Source organism: Oryzias latipes, chromosome 7 (genome assembly GCF_002234675.1).
Source record: "Oryzias latipes chromosome 7, ASM223467v1".
Taxonomy (NCBI): Eukaryota; Metazoa; Chordata; class Actinopteri; order Beloniformes; family Adrianichthyidae; genus Oryzias; species Oryzias latipes.
Genome location: NC_019865.2, coordinates 33,727,319 through 33,745,501, shown reverse-complemented (window position 1 = coordinate 33,745,501; position 18,183 = coordinate 33,727,319). Strand labels below are relative to the sequence as shown.

Sequence of the window (18,183 nt, the reverse complement as noted above, 5' to 3'; positions counted from 1 at the left end):
TGTGGGAGTTAAAGACTTCCCTGACGGAGGGCTCAGCCAGACGTTCCCAGCAGACCCTCACAGTACGTTTGGGTCTTCCAAGTCTTTCCGGCCTCCTTCCCCGCCAGCGAATCCAACTCACCACCAGGTAGTGATCGGTGGACAGCTCCGCCCCTCTCTTCACCCGAGTGTCCAAGACACAGGGCCGAAGGTCACCTGAAACAACTACAAAGTCGATCATTGACCTCCTGCCTAGGGCGCCCTGATGCCAGGTGTACTGATGGACACCCTTGTGCTCGAACATGGTGTTCGTTATGGACAAACTATGACGAGCACAGAAGTCCAATAACAAAACACCACTCGGGTTCAGATCAGGGGGGGCGTTCCTACCAATCACACCCCTCCAGGTGCCACTGTCATTGCCCACGTGGACATTGAAGTCCCCCAGGAAGACAATGGAGTCCCCCGTTGGGGCACTTTCCAGTACCCCTTCGAGAGACACCAAGAAGGCCTGGTACTCTGAACTGCTGTTCGGCCCGTAAGCCGAAACCACAGTTAGAGACCTGTCCCCCACCCGGAGGCGGAGGGACATGACCCTCTCGTCCACCGGGGTGAACTCCAACACTTGGCGGCTGAGCTGGGGGCTCACAAGTAAGCCTACGCCAGCCCGCCGCCTCTCACCTTGGGCAACTCCAGAGTGGTAGAGAGTCCAACCCCTCTCTAAGGACTGAGTTTCAGAGCCCAGGCTATGTGTGGAGGAGAGCCCGACTATATCTAGACGGTATCTCTCAACCTCTCGCACCAGCTCAGGCTCCTTCCCTCCCAGAGAGGTGACATTCCATGTCCCAAAAGCCAGGTTTCATGATCGGGGCTTGGGCCGCCGAGGCACCCGCCCTCGACTGCCACCCAAACCACATTGCACCGGCCCCTTTTGAGGTCTCCTACGGGTGGTGGGCCCATGGGATAGTGGTCCCACGTCGCTCCTTCGGGCTGTGCCCGACCGGGGCCCGTGGGAAGAGCCCCGGCCACCAGGCGCTCGCCTGCGAGCCCCGACCCTGGGCCTGGCTCCAGAGTGGGGCCCCGGTGACGCCAATCCGGGCGACGTAATCGGGTCCTCGTTGTTTCTTTCACCTATGGTCATGAGCTATGGGTCATGACCGAAAGAACGAGGTCCCGAATACAAGCGGCTGAAATGAGCTTCCTCCGCAGGGTGGCTGGGCGCTCCCTTAGAGATAGGGTGAGAAGCTCGGTCACCCGCGGAGAGCTCGGAGTAGAACCGCTTCTCCTCCACATCGAAAGGAGCCAGTTGAGGTGGCTCGGGCATCTAGTTCGGATGCCTCCTGGACGACTCCCTGGAGAGGTGTTCCGGGCATGTCCCACTGGGCGGAGGCCCCGGGGAAGACCCAGGACACGCTGGAGAGACTACGTCTCTCGGTGTATGTAGCCTTTTTTAATGAATTGGTATTTTAAATTATTTTAATTAATCACTCAACTACAAAAACCATCAGGACACATGTCCCATAATGCATTGTCTTGTAGTCTGTATGGCAGCTTTCAGTCATTGCAGTACTAAATTTTCAGCTGTGTTCGGGTAGGTTTGCCCCTTGCTCCGCCCCTTTCTCCTGATATTTTTGTGATGATTGACAGGTGAAGTTGGAGCAAAAACAAAAATATATGTCACACACCAGGTGATCTGTGCAGCGTTGAGTTCACCTGGGTGATCTCAAACACGGTTATTGTGCATCTTGGCTGCACCTATTTGGTGTCACAAAGATAAATTTCCATCCGTTTTCTTTACTATTTGTATTGTCATGACAGCGATGCTTTTGTCAGTTTACCTTGTTGTTGCATCTTCAAAAGTGCAGAATAAAATGTGACACTGAATGTGAAACAGCACATTGTAATTTCTGCATCTATTATTAAAGTATTTATTAGTAATACAGTGGAAATTAATAGATTTGGTTAGAATGTTGATTTACGGTATGCGCCCCTAAATTTGCTGGCCCCTAACTGAAAATTTTCAGTTAGGGGCCACTGTGCTCCTAGTGAAAAAAGTTAGTCTGGAGCCCTGCATACTCAGAAATGCAGTTTTCATGCTAATTTTCTTTATCATAAGAGTAATGCTACAAGAACTTGTTAAAAACACAATTTTCATTGGAATGGGTCTTTAAAGAGAAGAGAAGAAAACTGTAATAATGATTTTGTGAAATTATAAGAAATAACTATTTAAAATAGCGTTTTAAATGGTGAATGCAGTTTGGCACAAATCTTGCAGCAGAGCAAACAAAGGGGAGCACGGTTTCTCCTAGCTGCTGAAGACCATTTCAACCATGGACCGGAGAAAGTTTGTGGTGGCCATCATGCTTTGGTTTGCTCAATTTAGGCCTTTTTAACTTTTTTAACTCTATAAAATCTCCAGTCTGACACCATGGAGGTAGTAGAGATTTGGGGGTAAGTGGTAAACAAGTTGGGAATTGGTTGAAAGTTATTTCCCATCTGAATATCTAAAATAATGAATGTTTGTGGTAGAGCTGTGACGGTGTGGGATTTTGGATCACCGGGGTGATGAACCAGCAGGGGGCGCGGTGTCGTAGTTAACCCTAACCCTACCCCCTCCCGTCAAACACAAAATCCTGCAGTATTCTTTATTAACAAATAACAACTAACTACTACCTATCTAAGTAATGAACCAACTATACAGGTGTTGTAGAATGACTTTGTGTGTGTGTCAGCGCGCTGCGTGTGTAGGAGGAAGGAGCGCACACACGTGTTTTGGGGGTGCGTGTTGATTCTTCTGCTCTTTAGCTGCACGTGAGGCTTCACCTGTGCTCTCTGGTACAGACATCTTCTCAGAATATTATTTATTGTCCAGTAATAAACAGACTGCAGACACTTTGTCACCTTTCTGGTGGCCATGAAGCCTGACACCCATGAAGAACGCGGGGCAGGAGGCTCCGCCTTTGTTTATACAGACACGTAACGTTGCGATGCAGAAAATAGTTCCCAAACAAAACATGTAGTGATATTCATAGAAATCTAACAGCGCGCGTTCATGTTTTGTGTTACAGAGTGAAGGACGGCGGGCGGCCGTGTCGCGCACTCTAGAACGCACGCAGCTTGTAATGGAAATGAATATTAGAATGCACTAAATTTGTCGTATTTCTTCGTGAGACGGAAACTTCTGTTGTAGAATGAGGATGTGTGTGTGCTGCTGAAACCGCGCACGTGTGTGTGAGAAGAGGGAGTGCGTGCAGCGTAGAGGGAGTGAAGGAGAACAGTAATGAAAGGTTTCCCCCAGAAACCCTCAATACACCTGGCATCAGGACACCCTAGGCAGGTTTCTCAATGACCGACTTTGTAGTGGTTTCAGGCGACCTTCGGCCTTGTGTCTTAGACACTCGGGTGAAGAGAGGGGCGGAGCTGTCCACCGATCACTACCTGGTGGTGAGTTGGATTCGCTGGTGGGGAAGGAGGCCGGAAAGACTTGGAAGACCCAAACGTACTGTGAGGGTCTGCTGGGAACGTCTGGCTGAGCTCTCCATTAGGGAAGTCTTTAACTCCCACATCCGGGAGAACTTCAAACAGGTACCGAGGGAGGTTGGGGACATTGAGTCCGAGTGGACCATGTTTTCCACTTCCATTGTCTCTATTGCTGCTCAGAGCTGTGGTCGCAAGGTCTCTGGTGCCTGTCGCGGCGGTAACCCCCGAACCCGGTGGTGGACAACTGAAGTAAGGGATGCCATCAAGCTGAAGAAAGAGTCCTACCAGGCCTGGCTGGCTTGCGGGACTCCAGAGGCAGCTGACAGTTATCGGCAGTCTAAGCGAGCTGCGGCCCAGACTTTTGCGGAGGCAAAAACTCGGGCCTTCGAGGAGTTCGGTGAGGCCATGGAGAAGGACTATCGGTTGGCCTCGTAGGAATCCTGGCAAACCATCCGGTGCCTCAGGAGGGGAAAGCAGTTCTCCACAGGCACCGTCTCCAGTGCAGGTGGGGGGCTGTTGACTTCGACTGGGGACATTGTCGGGCGGTGGAAGGAATACTTCGAGGATCTCCTCAATCCCACTGACACGCCTTCTTTTGAAGAAGCAGAAAATGAGGACTTGGGGGTGGGGCTGTCTATTACCCGGGCTGAAGTCACTGAGGTAGTCAACGAGCTCCTCAGTGGCAAGGGCCCGGGAGTGGATGAAGTCCGCCCTGAGTACCTCAAGTCTCTGGATGCTGTGGGAGTGTCTTGGCTGACACGTCTCTGCAGCGTAGCATGGCAGTCGGGAACTGTACCACTGGACTGGCAGACAGGGGTGGTGGTTCCCCTCTTTAAGAAGGGGGACCGGAGGGTGTGTTCCAACTACCGGGGAACTATACTCCTCAGCCTCCCTGGGAAAGTCTATGCCAGGGTACTGGAGAGGAGAGTCCGTCTGATAGTCGAACCTCGGATTCAGGAACAACAGTGCGATTTCCGTCCAGTTCTGGACCAGCTCTATACCCTATCTAGGGTGCTGGAGGGATTGTGGGAGTTCACTTAACCAGTCCACATGTGTTTTGTGGATTTGGAGAAGGTGTTCGACCGCGTCCCCCGTGGTATCCTGTGGAGGGTGCTCTGGGACTATGGGGTCCGGGGAGCCTTACTGAGGGCTGTCCGGTCTCTGTATGACCAGAGTAGGAGCTTGGTTCGCATAGCCGGCAGTAAGTCAGACTTGTTCCCGGTCCACGTTGGACTCCGGCAGGGCTGCCCTTTATCACCGGTCCTGTTCCTAGTTTTTATGGACAGAATTTCTAGGCGCAGCCAGGGGCCGGAGGGGATCTGGTTTGGGGACCACAGGATTTCCTTTCTCCTTTTTGCAGATGATGTTGTCCTGTTGGCTTCATCGAGCCAGGACCTCCAGCGTGCACTGGGGCGGTTTGCAGCGGTTTGTGAAGCGGCTGGGATGAGGGTCAGCACCGCTAAATCTGAGGCCATGGTTCTTGACTGGAGAAAGGTAGTCTGCCATCTCTCGGTGGGTGTAGTCTCCCTACCCCAGGTGGAGGAGTTTAAACATCTGGGGGACTTGTTCATGATTGAGGGAAGACCGGAGCATGAGATCGACAGGCGGATGCGGTCGCTGTATCGGTCCGTTGTGGTGAAGAGAGAGCTGAGCCGAAAAGCAAAGCTTTCGATTTACTGGTCGATCTTCGTTCCAATACTCACCTATGGTCATGAGCTATGGGTCATGACCAAAAGAACGAGGTCCCGAATACAAGCGGCTGAAATGATCTTCCTCCGTAGGGTGGCTGGGCGCTCCCTTAGAGATAGGATGAGAAGCTCAGTCACCCGCGGAGAGCTCGGAGTAGAACCGCTTCTCCTCCACATCGAAAGGAGCCAGTTGAGGTGGCTTGGGCATCTAGTCCGGATGCCTCCTGGACGCTTCCCTGGGCGGAGGCCCTGGGGAAGACCCAGGACACGTTGGAGAGACTGTCTGTCGGCTGGCCAGGGAACGCCTTGGGGTCCCCCCAGAGGAGCTGGAGGAAGTGGCTGGGCCAAAGGAAGTCTGGGCATCTCTGCTTAGGGTGCTGCCCCCGCGACCCGGTTCCGGATAAGCGGAGGAAGATGGATGGATGGATGGATATTATGGTTCCAATCACGCAGCATATGCAGAACTTAAAAAAGAAAAACGTTATCGTCACACCCCTAGTTTGTGGTTTAAACCAGTGTGCAAAGTGATGGGGAAAAAGTTCTGGCTATATTTTCAATCAGACATACTGGGAACAAGAATGATGTCATTAAAATAAAGTGTTTAAAGGGTGTTATACTCAGAGGTTCATCATTTTTCTTTGTTATTCTCACATTTTTACAGAATTAATGTTTGCTAAGCCAGACCTAGATTTCCTTTCTTTTCTTCTAAACTAGAACTAATATTTAAAATATTTAGTTTTTTGGACAGCGCTGTTCATGCGTTAATGAAATGGTGTGAGTGCAGTATTTTTTATTAAAAGCAGCAAACAGAGGAACTTCAATTTAGAACATCTGAACAAGGTGAAGCTGCCTTCATCAGAGCAGTAGAGGAGTATTAAGACCCAGAGAGTCTGTTGGGTCATGGTGGTTTGTTGTCGGAGCTTCATAAAGCTGAGTGTTTCCTGCCCGTAAACCTTATTGGTGTATGTGACCCAGAGGGAGCATGAACAGGATGGGGCTTTGACCATTGTACTTAAGGCATGAGTAAGACATGCTTCACTCTGAAGGTGCCATTTGTTTGCCCAAACAGAACATGAACAATATTGCACTTGTGCTTCCAGATTTGCGTCACTTGAAAAATACAAATTTCCTTCAAAAACCAATCTCCACATTTGATAGCAGGCAGGCCCACTGATGAGCTCTGCTCAGGTTTAGTCTCAACATCAGCAGCTGCAGCCTCTTAAGCCCCCCTCCCCGCTGCAGAAAGGTCTCACCATGGTGATGGTTTCCATGCTCTCAGATAGGTCAGTTGTGTAACAGGTCAGCTGATGGTAATGAGCTTCATCTCTGTTTGCGGTCATCCTGCTCTGACCTGGTCTCTGTGAATGAAGACATTAGAATTCTTTATGCGTCACTTGCTTGCAGGAGACATTTCTGACAATTCTCTTGTCTGTGAAAGAAGTCATTCATCTGTTGAGCTCCTCTTTCTTTATCCAGTATACTATCCATAGGAAACACACACACCCCATTCTTAATTTTATTTTTGCAACGGCTAAACTTGCAATTTGGTTAAGGAGAAAGAATCAGTCACTCTCTGTTGGTTGTTTGGATGTTCCCTTTGTTTTTTTCTCTTGTGAAAAGTCATGTGGATGTTTGAATATGCCTTTTTTAAGTTGATCGGGGACCTTCAGAAGTTTAAAAAAGCATGTGGGCTCTGGAGGGAGTGTAATACTGGAGATGATAATAACATTACGTTTTTGCTCTGTTTTGTCTTCAATTGTTCTTGTTTTTTTTCCTCTGCAATGGAGAAATCATTTATTAATGTCTTCATTCCTCATTACCATGACATTTCTGTGGATAAATGAGAGCACAGCTGGTGTTTAGAAGGAGACGCATGCACTACCGACTGGAAAAACTCTGTTCTGCTGTCAAATCCAAAGCGCTAGGCAGGAGGCTGCAGTGAACCTCATCCACTGCTGCACTACAAACACTAAAGTCTACTTGGGGTTTTTCAGAATTAATGTTGGTTTTTGGAGACTGAGTTGGCTAAGAACAATTTTTCTGTTGATAGCACTTACACAGCACTTTTCTACCTGCAGAGTGCTGCAGTCTCAATCCCATTGACCCACGCACATCCAGATCCACACACTGATGGCAGCTCTGCTGTCTTATGCTGGCGCCATCCTCAACCACCAGGAGCAACGTGGCCGTCAGTGTCATGCCCAAGTCTGCAACTTAACTTAACTTCATTCATTCATCATTCATGCATCCTGATATTCTGCCGTTTTCTCCCTTTCGGGGTCACGGGGCTGCTGGAGCCTATCCTGGCCACTTGTGGGCGAAGGCAGGGTTCTTCCTGGACAGTTCGCCAGTCTGTCGCAGGGCCGCAATCTCACACCCATTCACACTCACACCGAGGGACAATTTAGAGTTGCTTTCATTAAACGATTAAACATCTTCTCAGATGAGTTTGTCCTGTTGGCTCAACATAAAAAGTCATCTTTGTTCTGGTCTCATCGTTTTGTCTGAGGTCTGTTTCCTGAATTTGTGAACGGCGGCATACTGACTTTTGCAGCTCGTCCACAAGAAGATGCTTCAACATTTTGTTATGGTGTTAGTGTCTTTAGGTCTGTGAGTCAGCTGAAAGTGAAAATATCTAAAAACAAACGACTGTATTTTTCTGACAGTATGATGCAACATATATGAAGCTAACCGTGGTCGTCATGGCTTGAATGTATCCGGCATTATCAGGTCGGTGAACAGCTTGTTAATCGATGGAATCACATCTGTCTGTCTTCTCAGCAATGGACCCGTCCATCACCTTGTGGCAGTTCCTGCTCCACCTGCTGGAGGACCAGCAGCAGCACCACCTGATCTGCTGGACCGGCGAAGATGGAGAGTTCAAGCTGCTGGACGCTGAGGAGGTGGCCCGGTTGTGGGGGCTGTGCAAGAACAAACACAATATGAATTATGACAAACTGAGCCGTGCACTCAGATACTACTATGACAAGGTACAGATGACAGTAGTTAACCTACCAGGAACTTATAGGTTAACTACCCTGCTCGTGTGGCGATTGACAGCGGCATTGTCTTCTTTCAGAACATCATCAAGAAGGTAAGTGGACAAAAGTTTGTCTACAAGTTTGTGAGTCAGCCAGATCCATCACAGCCAGAGGGTCTTCGATGCTCCGACATCAACCAGAGGAGAGACCCCGTCGACCCCAGCGGTCAGTTCAAAGGCACGGGTGGTGGAGCATCGGCCTGTCCGTCAAAGGGCCTGGCCCAGGTACCTTTGATGTTCAGTTCCCCTCTGAACCTAGTCAAAATGACAGAAGACTAACCTGGTTTGACTGTTTGTTTGTGCAGCGCTCATCGCCATGCAGCTCTCAGAAGAGCTCCAGAAATGACTACATGAAGTCAGGCCTCTACTCCACTTTTACCATACAGTCGCTACAAACCCAGCCCCAACCCCGACCTGTCAAACCAGAGCACCTGATCCAACAAGACCCTGGCCCTAAGGCTGAATGCCCATCCAGGGATGTGAGTGACACCATGTTTCTTTTTTGGGTAAAGAAACGAATGGACTGGTTAGTGGCTGGTTGACTGACGGGTACTCTCTATTCACTCCAGTTTTCAACAATCCGTCTTTACACCATGCGTAGATGTAAAATTAGTTTAACTGCCTTCCCAAAATGCAAATGGTGGTGTGACCTTTTGATTGACAGGTGACGGTGAAATGGGTCACTAAGTGCGTTCCAATAACCCAGTTTCAATCTTGGATACAGCATAGAAATGCTAAAGTTCACAATAACCCAGAGTCAGTTGCTGTGGGTTTTACATCTAGGTTCTGGAGTGAATGGGAGGTGACATATTTGTTGTCACATTAAACTTGTGAACTGACCTGTAAAAAAGAAAGTAACCTGCTCCAGATTTGAAAATAGTGTTTCCTTTAATCAAAAACAAGCTGTGTTTAGGTGCATTGTGAAGGATTAGTGTTTGAAGAAACCTTCCTTTTCTAAGGCCATCAGTTAGACCCCCACAGTAATTTCTCACAATGGTATCATCTAGACCCCTCCCCAGCTCTGTAGCCTGTTGGAGTTGAAGCAGTCTCCGTCCATGGGTGGTGCTGTTGACGCCGCTCTCCAGGTGATGGTCACACAGGCGTCTCCGTGTCAGACTCCAGCTCCCAGCCCGCAGATTCCCACCTCCTCTCCCAGTCAATTACAGGTAAGTGACATTGGGTGGGTGGGGTGTCTGTTTTGGACCCAAACAAATCTAACACACAGCATTGTCACCTGCCCTCCAGAACCCTCCAGGGCCCCCTTTGAGCAACCCTCCTCAGATTTATCTTACCAGCGTTGGGGAGCCGTCTTCTCTAACTCCTCTTCTTCCTGTTGGTGGGGGTGTGAGCCCAGTCCCCCCACCCCATGTCCCCGGTGGCCCCCAGGGGCCACAGCAGGATGACCACAGCACAGTGTCCAACACAGGGGTCCCATTTCCTCCCCATCCAGCTCACCCCCACCCCGTCTTGCTCATCATCAACCCTCCTCCTCAGCAGCAGGCAGCTGTGGCAACCCCCCCTTCTGTTGGCCCTCCCACCACGTGTCCTCCACCTCCCCCCATTGTCATCAAGGAGGAGCACTTGCCATCAGAGCTCCTGGAAATGGTGACGCTGGACAGAAAGGTGGAGGAGGTGAGCTGGGTTTGACTGATCAGTCTTAAGATTAAAGTGGGGAAATATTTAACCAATCAGAGCAGAGCCTGAGTGACATCAGAGGACTTGCTCCTCCCAGAGTCTTGAGGATGCTGTCTTTTAACGTAAAGCTAAGTTAATGCTGCGCTCATAAACGCAGGTTTGAGCGACTGCTTCCTCCATGTAAAACGCCCGCTAATGCACATTTCAGGCTTCACGTTCAATACTCGCTTTCGTGCGTTGCTACGCAAATATTTGGACTCCACGTAGAAAACGCGAGGCAATTGAACGCGCGCTTAAAGTTAATGAGGTTAACTTTTGACCAATCAGGGACTGGGATTTGGTAGTGAAATATAGGTAGCGTCCTTTTCAAAACACAGAAGTGCGGTTTGTGTCTGGACGAAATTATGACACCAAATCTTTCACATATCGGAATAGAGCTGTGAAAGAAAAAGCCTGGAGCTAAATTCACCAGAGTTGGAAGGCTTTGATATTTTGCACCAAGCCCAGTGTGTTCACAGCTTTAGATCACAGAACCTGTCCATCATATTGGGGCCTGCTGATTTGTAGGATTAGTGGATATGGAACAGAAACATCTGAAGTAAAGCTGGTCTTTGACATCCCCCCCCTCAGGTTCCTCAGCTGATTTGTAGCTCAGCTGAGTCAGAGACCCCCCTTGCCATTATAAAGAACCCCCTTCCTCCCTGTGTGGAGCCCAACATCAGAGTTCAGCAGGAGACGGGGAAAGTAGGGGCCCAGGATGACACCACCAGCACTGTAACAGGTAAGAGACTCTTATTGTTGCATGTGGGTCACATGATTTTAATTGACTGTCCCGTCAGTTTGGCTCCAGTTCACTTGATCTGGATAAAGCATTAGTTTGTCGGCATGCACATTTGTGCATGTATAGGTAATGATCTTTGTGTCTGTTAGACCCCCCCGACCCACCTGTGACCTCTGTGCTGGACGCTGTTCCTCCCAAACAGAAAAAGCCACGGGGCCTGGAACTGCCTTCGTCCCCCTCCCTGCCACCTGGCCTCTCCCTGGATAAGGTGTGTGCCTACGCTCTCTTCACCTTGTTAACCCCGCCTCTCTGTGACACCACTTCCTGCCTTGTTTGTAGGTAAATGCAGCTGTCAACAGCTTACTGGCTCCTGGATCAGCAGCCAACACACTGACCCCAACGGTCATCACATCCCATGCACTGGTAAAGACCCCGTCTCCAATTTCAGCCAATCAGAAGTGGAGGTGGTCGTGTAACAGTTTGTCTTTTGTGTGTCTGCAGACCCCTGTGCTACTGACGCCTAACGCCCTCCCCTCCACTATCCACTTCTGGAGCACGCTTAGCCCCATTGCCCCCCGCTCACCCGCCAAGCTCTCCTTTCAGGTATGCGTAACTCCAGGTCAGCTGGCTCCTCCGAGCTGCCAGTCTGAACATAAGGTTAATCCTAGAAGGGTCTGCTGCTGCATGACCATCCTTCATCACATGATCAGTTAAAGACCCAATCGGTCGTTTGGTGTGATTATTCTCTCCATTTTATACCATGGTCCGGGTGAATACTCGATTCTGATTGGCTGCGCATTAAAAAGTGATATACCACAGGATAACTGCACGGTGAAAAAAGAAGTTCCAGTCACCTAGCTTAAATGTTTTGTATCACTGCGCCAGCTTCTTTAAAACAACCTTTTGCTTCATCATTTGGACAAAAATAAGCGGTAAGAGGTGAACTTTCTCTCTGAACTGATGCTTTATTCAACACATTGGAAAGATCAACATATATATCTCTCTTTATCTTGACTGCAGTGGTGGTGCGACGCGGCGCGGACTATTTGTGCCGCACCACGTAACAAATAGTCCGCTTTGTGTGAGAAAAGCGATCCAAATCGGGGAAAAAAACAAGAATTAAGGACTAAAAACTGGTTAATTTTTATTTCTTTTGTAAGTGACCATAGTATAAGCGGGTTAATGGTCGACAGAGTATGCATTATCACTTTTTAATGCACTTCACGTAGGACGGTTAAGGCTTCCATGGCGTGGGTTAAAAAGTAGTAATACATGCTTCGTCTGCCATTAACCCTTACTTATCTGTCTCCTAGGGGTGGCAGTGGGAGTACAGAGCTGGTTGTTACCTGAGACAGATACATCATTTCTTGCAGGCACACTGGTGCTGTGCTGCTATGCCAGTACTTTCTGGCATTCTTCTAACCCCAACAGAGAAAGTGGAACCATCAGTGTTTATTTAAGGTGGACAGACTGGGCCTCATGGGTGGAAAAATAAACCATAGCTGATTTAAGGTTCTGAAAAGCCTAGATATCAACCTTAAAAGTGAAACCACCTTCTTGCCTCTGTGCACATATTTTCAGCAACGCCCACATAAAGCTGGTGGAGGGCTCCACTGCTCTGCAGGAATCTGCTCCATGATCAGCACACACTCACCTGAAGCTGGCCTGTTCTGGTTTGATCGAGGCCTGGCTCCAAGCCCCCACAGCCATGAGGCTTGGTTCTCCCAGGTTCTGGCTCTGCTCCTTCTCCATCTGTTCATTAAAAGAGTCACTTTCCCTCCAACTCAGAAACATGACGATGCTGTGATTTGAACATGTTCTGTGCACCTCAACCACAAGAGCATGTTGAGTAAAGGTCTGCGTAAACGTAGTCATGTTAATTTGTTCTCCTTCTGGTGAATTTCTTTTGTTCCTCCTTCACCCCGTGGTCACTTCACCTGAACATGGGATGATTTTTACAGCATCCAGTCAGAACTGGAGGATAAAGCTACTTCATTTACAGCAGCAACAGACAAAAATCCTCCAAAAGCTTGAACTTGTTCAAAAGTGTTGGCCTCCTCATCAACACCCTTCTCCCCAGATTACCCCCATCCTTCACGAGCTGCTCTGGCAGCGTCTCTGCCAGAGATTTCAAGGTTTTTAAAATCCTCCACAACCCTCTCTTCATATCTCTTCCTTCTCTTTTATACCTTCATTCCTTCTTACCCTTAGAGCTTCATCCTCAATCCTTCTTATTATATCACAAAAAACGGATAAAGTAATATAATATTTTGGTGAGTTGGCGCCATCTTCAGGCAAATTCTGACCCTGCACTGGGCTCCCACTGGGTCTTAAAGGGCTTGTATCATGCTTTTTATAAGCCCCTCAGAGTAAACTACAGTGATCCCTCGCTATAACGCGGTTTACTTTTCACGGTTACGCTACTTCACGGATTTGCATCGTGCATTGTGTTCTGCATTCTGATTGGCTAAAAAGTCACTCCGCTTCTTCTCTACCTGTGCGTCAATAACGTTGCAGTTTAATATATACACGTAGGTAAAACAGCTCGCCAAATTTACATTACGTACGTGCAAATTCTCCTGCAACTTCGAGTTTCTCTAAAACCCATAGAAAAAGAGCGACAACAACTGCCTATCACTACTATATGGAGTCAGGATGCAGCGGCTCAGACTGAAGAGCATTGAAATACACCTGAGTCACTATTTGTCCCTCTGTACTTTGTATTTTTCTCATAATCATTTTAAATTTTCTCCTGTTTAATCCAATTACTTGGGTCGCGGTGGGCGGGGCTAATCTCTGCAATTTGAAGCCTTCTTTTCACATTGATGATTCAAATTATTATTTGACAGTACAGAAATTATTTGTTGAAAAAAACGTTTCTAAAGTATTTTTATTTGTGAAACAAATTGAGCCTGTAAAATGGTTTGTTCTTTCTTTTCAATGTATAATAGAGTATTTAATTGTATAATAATTGTAAAAAAAAATTAAGGTTTCTTCTTCACGGATTTTGCCTATCACGGGTTCTTTTTGGAACGTAACCCCCGCGAAAAACAAGGGTGTATATCCATGTATATGATCATATATTACCTTTGGCGCACTAACAAATGATTTTTTAAATGAAATATTTGTTATTTTCGTGGCTCATCAACCTAGAGCCGGCTTCAGCAGGGTGTCTGTGGTTCGTTCACGGAAACAAACATCACGCAACAACTGACCACGTGTGTATGTGCTCCACACCCTCAAATGCTGTCTCCCACCTCCTGCACCGCGCCAGCACCGGTTTCAGCAAATACACACACACACACACACACACACACTCATCCCACAACACTACCTTTCTTTTCACGCCTGTTAAATATTTTCTGTGGTGTTTTTTTTTTTTTCAACTTTATTTTCAGAAATGTTATGATACAGAATTAAACACATGAACCGTCACAACAAAACTGCCACATTACCCAACAACTCCCTTACAAACAACATAACTACTGGGATTAAAGAAAGAAAGATGTAATAATAATAATAATAAAAATAAATAAATAAAATAAAAAGTGTACATGCATATTTAAAGACTTACAGACACATAAAGATACACACAGTTATGTACGCATACATCTACATCTTCATATTCAAGTTATTAGGCTAAAACATGCAAAGAGGCTTCAGCTTAGACTCACATTTTTAACATAATTTGTAAAGGGTGTCCAGATTTCCAGAAACTTTTCACAGTTGTTCTCTCTGCTGTATCTCAGTTTTTTCAACACAGAGAGCATTTCTCTAATCCAGCCATTAAATGAAGGAGGTTTATCTGATTTCCACTGGGGGAGGATAGACCTACGGGCTATTGTTGTTGCAAAGGCAACTGCCTTCCCTTAGAATTTAGAGACATTGACCTCAGGGGGCAATTCCCCAATAACAGCAGTGAGTGGGGAGGGTGGAACCCTCGTCTCACAAATCAGTGAGAGGACCTCAAAAATATTTGTCCAGAAACTCCTCAGGGAGATACAGTTGCAGAACGTATGTCCTAGAGAGGCTGGACTTTGTTTGTACCTTAGACATGAAGGACTGACATTGGGGTAGAGCAAAGAAAGTTTTTCATCTGAATAATGGAGGCAGTGTAACACTCTAAATTGAATAAGACAGTGTCTAATACAAACGGAGCAGGTGTGATTCCAAGCAGAGTTGCCAGGATGTTTCTGAAAATGTAACCTCAAGATCTTTTTCCCATGTCAGCCTGGTCTTGGTCCATGAAAGTGGTTTAATACCCTGGATCTTGTTGGAAATTTTAGATATGTTGCCCTTTGTATGAGGGTTTAAAGCAAGTAAGTCTTCCATGGTGTCAATGTGGCAGGCTTCTGAGGGATCAAAATATTTATTAACAAAACTTCTGAGTTGCAGGAATCTGAAAAAAAGTGTGATCTGGGAATATTGTATTTTTCATGTAGTGATTCACAGGACATGAGATTTCTTTTGGAAAGAAAGGTTCCTTCAAAAATACCGGCCCATTTTTGTGCCACATCTGGAATGCACAACCAATATGAGATGGTGGGAAAAGGGGATTATTAACTATGAGAGAAAAAGAGGAAAGACGAGTAAAGCTAAGGTGCTTTCTAAACTGAAACCAGATTTTAAGGGAATGTTTTAAAACTGGATTAAGAATCTGGGGATGTGAAATTATAGGGATTGGAGAACTCACAATTGAAACCAGACCAACGTCTGATATGCTTTTCAGCTCCATTTTAGCCCAGGCTGGACCCTGGCTACTACCCCATGTGGAAATCCAATATGGTATCTTACTAATGTTTGCCGCCCAGTAGTAAGATTTTTTTATTTATTTACCAAGGCTGTGTCCCACCAAGGTGGGGTAGCCTAGACAAGGCACACAACTTTAGCTCCCTCTGTCTCTTCCCCAAACCCTCCTCCTTCAGTGTGTGAGTGCGTGTGTGTGTATGTGCGTGTGACTGGTCTAAGGCCTGGTCTAAGCCACACCACTCTGCACCAGGGTCAGGTGCACATTCCAGTGTGGGCACCTCCACAGCAGGGCCTCAGCCAAGGCTGGTTTCCCCTTGCCGCTTCATCCCAAGACCAGACCTCTACCACACCCATCCATTCATCCATACACAAGCTCTCTCCACCCATCCCTGTCCTGAGCAGCCTCTCTCCCCTGCACCACAGTCATCCCTCTTGCATTCAACGCTCTTCTTACCCCCTCTGTCCATCCCATTCGTGGTCTTCCTCTCATTCTCACTCCACTCACATCAGATTCATATACCCTTTTCACCAAACGCTCCCTATCCATTCTTTCAACATGTCCAAACCATCCCAGTGCCTTTTGCTCTGCTCTATAAGCCAACTCGAGCATCACACCAGTTCTCTCTCAGATAACTTCATTTCTCACACGATCCATACGCGTCACACCACACATACTCCTCAAACATCTCATCTCAGCTACATTCAGCTTCCTCTTTTCCGCCACTTTCAGACTCCACGTTTCAGCTCCATATAACGCTGCAGGCACCACCACACCCTCATAGAATCTCCTTTTTGCATCCTTTCCCAGTGACCTACATTCAAACAGTCTCTTCATTCCCCCCCATATCTTTCGTACTTCATTCATTCTAAACTCTACCTCTCCCCCCATTCCACCATCCACACAGACACACGACCCCAGATACTGAAAACACTCTACCTCTTCCAACAACCCCCCATTTAATGCCACATTCAATCTACGTTCACCCTTTAACCTCGCACACCTCATCACCTTACTCTTTACCACATTCACTCTCAACTTCCTTCTGTCGCACACCCTTCCAAACTCACTCAACCAGACGTGCCAAGTTCTCTTCTGAGTCAGCCACTAGTGCAGTATCATCTGCAAACAGCAACTGATTCACACTCCATTCGCTACCGTCAGTATTTATCATGCTCACACCCGTACCCGACACCCTTTCATTCACCTCTTTTACCACACCATCCATGTACACGTCAAACAACCATGGAGACATCACGCATCCCTGACGCAGACCAACCCTCACAGGAAACCACTCACTCATGCTATTTCCCACTCTCACACACGCTCTACTGTTTCTATAAAAACTCTTCACACCTTCCAACAATCTACCATCAATACCATACATACTCAACACAACCCACAACGCCTCTCTATCTATCCTATCATACACCTTCTCTAAATCCATGAATGCCCAAAACACCTCCCTCCCCTTAGCCAAAACCTTTTCACACACCTGTCTCACAACAAACACCTGATCCACACACCCTCTACCTCTCCTGAAACCACACTGCTCTTCACCAATCATACACTCAGTTCCCTCCACTACCCTATTAATCAGCACTCTCCCATACACTATGCATACAACACTCAACAGACTAATACCCCTAAAACTACCACATTCATACTTATCACCCTTACCCTTGTACAGGGGAACCACACACGCACTCATCCAATCAAGCGGCACCTGCCCATTTGCAAAACACACATTCAACAATCTCACTAACCACTCAATCACGATCACTCCACCACACTTCAGGTATTCCACAGCACACCCATCCACACCTGCAGCCTTTCCTACTTTCAACTTTCCCACAGCTTGCTCAACTTCCTCTCCTGTAATCAACGCTTCATTCAACTCCTCTAATACATTCAGTCTACTTTCCCTTCCATCCATCCCAATCACAGCATCCCGATCTTCCTCCACATTCAGCAGCCTCTCGAAATACTCTGCCCATCTTTTTCTTACTGCATTCCCCTCATTCAACATCCTTTCATCCTAGTAGTAGTAAGTAGAAGTAGTAAGATATAAAGCCAAGACCTCCGGCTGATCTTGGTATTTCGAGAAACATCTCTTTCATTCTTGGAACTTTTCTGCACCATATGAACGATGAGGTCATGTTATTTATTTCTCTAAACATTTACCGTAAATTCCGGACTACAAAGCGCACCCGATTACAAGCGCACCCGATTACAAGCCGCACCCACCCATTTTCACGTGTTTGACAGCTTTTATACATACACAAGCCGCGTCAGAGTACAAGCCGCGCATGTGTTACGCGATATTGTTGTCCTGACAGATCACGGCCAGCATCCCAGAGTGAGTGCAATTTATTAGCACATTGTGGGTGGTGCCAGCTTTGCCTCAGGCTCACGTATTTGAGTGTATCGACATCTGTCAAACAGCATGGACCTATATTCTGTTCACAAGTTCCTCAGTTATGGTGTTTTTATTTCATTTTTTTTTTTACTTATTGACAATCTAGGTATCTAACATAAAATTACAAACAGTAACCATATAATCAACATTACATCCCTCAGTTATAATGAGGAAATTTACATCCGCGATTCCACATTTCCCATGAGTCTTAGGGGCTAAAGGCGGGGCCAACGCCCGGCTCGCCACACTGTTGTATGTGTTTAAGAATGAGCAAGTATCAGCACTGCATGGAGGGGTGAACGGGAAAAGCTCTCCTTCCGCTTGTGTCGCGGCAGCGTTATGGGAGTAACAGGACTGGTTAGAAAACACAACGGTAAAATAAAGCAGCGGCGACTGAAAAGCGCGCGCCTCAGC

General features: G+C 47.2%; 1 protein-coding gene across 3 annotated transcripts in view; it reads left to right on the top strand.

Moving 5' to 3' along the window:
- The window catches only part of LOC101165887 (ETS domain-containing protein Elk-1), a 37,565-nt gene that overhangs the window by 12,221 nt on the left and 7,161 nt on the right, over nucleotides 1-18,183 (top strand). For 2 of the 3 annotated variants that reach the window (XR_002290590.1, XM_004071081.3), the window contains exons 2-10: nucleotides 7,929-8,137; nucleotides 8,227-8,412; nucleotides 8,493-8,666; nucleotides 9,195-9,353; nucleotides 9,433-9,819; nucleotides 10,453-10,603; nucleotides 10,753-10,871; nucleotides 10,943-11,026; nucleotides 11,105-11,206. Coding sequence is in view for 1 of the 3 variants with exons in the window: in XM_004071081.3 (XP_004071129.2) it covers nucleotides 7,929-8,137; nucleotides 8,227-8,412; nucleotides 8,493-8,666; nucleotides 9,195-9,353; nucleotides 9,433-9,819; nucleotides 10,453-10,603; nucleotides 10,753-10,871; nucleotides 10,943-11,026; nucleotides 11,105-11,206 (1,571 nt within the window). In the remaining 2 variants the exon portion in view is untranslated. Of the gene's footprint in view, nucleotides 1-7,928; nucleotides 8,138-8,226; nucleotides 8,413-8,492; nucleotides 8,667-9,194; nucleotides 9,354-9,432; nucleotides 9,820-10,452; nucleotides 10,604-10,752; nucleotides 10,872-10,942; nucleotides 11,027-11,104; nucleotides 11,207-18,183 lie in introns of those variants that run through there. The other variant, XR_002290591.1, reaches the window with a different exon arrangement.